The sequence below is a fragment of the Morone saxatilis genome, unplaced genomic scaffold, assembly GCF_004916995.1.
Source record: "Morone saxatilis isolate NCDOM2014 unplaced genomic scaffold, NCSU_SB_2.0 Contig8, whole genome shotgun sequence".
Lineage (NCBI taxonomy): Eukaryota > Metazoa > Chordata > Actinopteri > Moronidae > Morone > Morone saxatilis.
The window spans coordinates 24,791,449-24,793,828 of record NW_023340257.1 but is presented as its reverse complement, the minus strand read 5'-3'; the positions used below and the strand labels follow the sequence as shown (position 1 = coordinate 24,793,828).

The window sequence follows — 2,380 nt, the reverse complement described above, 5'->3', positions numbered from 1 at the left end:
CCTACACACTTCATAGCCCGTTCTCATTCCCAGGCTGTTAAATACAGATTGTTAAGTGTTCAGTTAGTTCCAATCTGCTACACACTGGTCCTTTAAATTTAAAACACAACAAGGTGCATCTATCCCCACCTCCTTTCTCAGGATAGCTTGGTTGTGAAACAAAACAAATCTGGTAGACTAAACTTCATAATTACCAAAACCATTGTCACTGCAAACTCTTCTTTTATTATCCATCCAGTCATTATTCCTTAACAGGGAACGCTACATTGTCCACTCTGCCACCAGGGCAGGTGTCTCATCACAGTTCAGCTTCACACATAGAAACACTTGTGGTCCTTCAGGTTCCTCAGGTAGGAGAAACTCTTTCCACACTTGTCGCACATGAACTGTTTCTCCCCGGTGTGTATCTGCTGGTGGGCTTTCAGGCTGTTGCCCTGGTTGAAGCTGCGGCCGCATGTGTCGCAGCTGAACGGCTTCTCCCCAGTGTGGATACGCTGGTGTCTGTTCAGGTTGCCCGTGTTGCTGAAACATTTCCCACACGTGTCGCAGCTGAATGGTTTTTCTCCTGTGTGGACCGCCTTTGAAGAGGAAGGTTAAAAGTAAAACTGTAAAATCATTTTCTTATGTAGGACATTCAACTGTAGAGTCCTGTATAAGGATTTAAACCACATTGGGAAAGAAGGTGTTCGTACTTGCTTGTTAGGGTTACAATGGTATGAGGTTGTCATGGCCAGATATCATGGTTTCACTGTATTACAATCATTATTATCATTATCATCAGTTACAGTGACCTTCAAAGGTCCAGTGTGTAGGATTTAGTGGCCTGAATACGGCCTAAGTACGTTGTAGCTGAGGTGCTTTTTAATAAAAGAACAAAGAAATTATATTTGAGATTTTTGATTAAATTGTGCTTCTGTGTCATCTCAACATCAGGTCTCTATTTTTTTCCATTATATAGCACCATAAAATATCTTGGTTGTTACTAATTACCAACACTTTATCCATCACATTGAAAGCTAGTTTTTAGAGTCCCACCTTTTTTGAGGAAGGTACTTTTTTAGGTACTGGATATCTTTCCACTTAAACAGGCCCTCTTGTTGAACCTGCCCATTACAAAAAAAAAATCAATGCAAACCTACCTGATGCGATTTAAGGCTGCTGTGCTGCGTAAACATGCGACCGCAGATGTCGCAGGAGAACGGCCTCTCCCCGGTGTGTGTCTTCAGGTGAATCTTCAGGTAACTGGACGACTTGAAACTCTTCCCGCAGAGACCGCAGCTGTGAGGTCTGTCCACAGTGTGGTGCTGCTGGTGTGAGCGCAGGTCGGTGATGGAGCTGAGCCGCCGGCCGCACAGCACGCACGTACACGGAATAGTCGCCGAATGCGTCTGGAGGTGTTTGCGAAGCGAGTCCACGCAGGCCACCGTAGTGCCGCATGCCACGCATGCCAGCGAGTTCTCCCCTGAGTGAGAGGTCTTCTGGTGCATCTTCAAGGCACTCTTTTGGATGAAACATTTGCCACAAGTCTCGCAGTTGAAGGGTCGCTCACCAGTGTGTATCCGCTGATGGCCTTTCAGAGTGTCAGCCTGGTTGAAGCTTTTGCCACAAGTCTCGCACCTGAACGGCTTCTCCCCCGTGTGTATGCGCAGGTGGCGCTGCAAGTTACCTTGTATTGTGAAGCTTTTGTTGCAGTACTGGCAGTTATAGGCCCGCTCTCCCGTGTGGACCATCTGATGCATTTTCAGGCCGTGGGCTCGGTAGAAGCTCTTTCCACACTGTTCACATGAAAACTGCCGAACCTCAGCGTGGAGACGCTGGTGGTTCCTCAGGAGCTGCTTTAGGGTGAAACCCTTCCCACAGACATCACAGGTGTGTGGTCTCTCACCTGTATATGGGAGCAATAAGTATTGTAAGAGTAACAGTATATAAATATGTTTCCTGTGTGTGTTTATGGATACAAACATAGCAACTTTTTAAGGCAGTATTACGTCAGGGCTGTTGGTTTGACATAAAGCTGAACACTCACCTGTATGAAGCAGCATGTGTGCATTGAGGCTTCGCTGGAACGAAAAGCCTCTGCCGCACTGAGTGCAGTGGAAAGGCTTCTCTGCATTCGCCCCGTGGACGGCCTGGTGGGCTTTGAGCTGCAGCAGCTTGGTGAAGGTTTTCCTGCAGTGTTTGCAGCTCAGAGGCTGCTGGTTCTGACTCTGACCCTCCTTCTTCGCTCGGCCTCGATGGGACTTGGGCTTTAAAATACGTTTGGGTCTGGTGGTGTATCCAGGGTCCCCATCATCTGGATCTTCTGGCTCCAACTAAAAGAAACCATTTATAAATTGTTAAGATAGATAGATAGATGATAGATAGATAGATAGATAGATAG

The 2,380-nt window shown here is 46.7% G+C and overlaps 1 protein-coding gene across 1 annotated transcript in view; it reads right to left on the bottom strand.

Moving 5' to 3' along the window:
* si:dkey-182i3.10 overlaps positions 1-2,380 on the bottom strand; it is a 17,464-nt gene continuing 15,084 nt past the window's right edge. The window contains exons 14-16 of the mRNA XM_035679635.1: positions 2,027-2,312; positions 1,140-1,885; positions 1-578 (exon numbers count right to left, since the gene is read on the bottom strand). Coding sequence (XP_035535528.1) covers positions 312-578; positions 1,140-1,885; positions 2,027-2,312 — 1,299 coding nt within the window. The 3' untranslated portion in view covers positions 1-311. The remainder of the gene's footprint in view (positions 579-1,139; positions 1,886-2,026; positions 2,313-2,380) is intronic.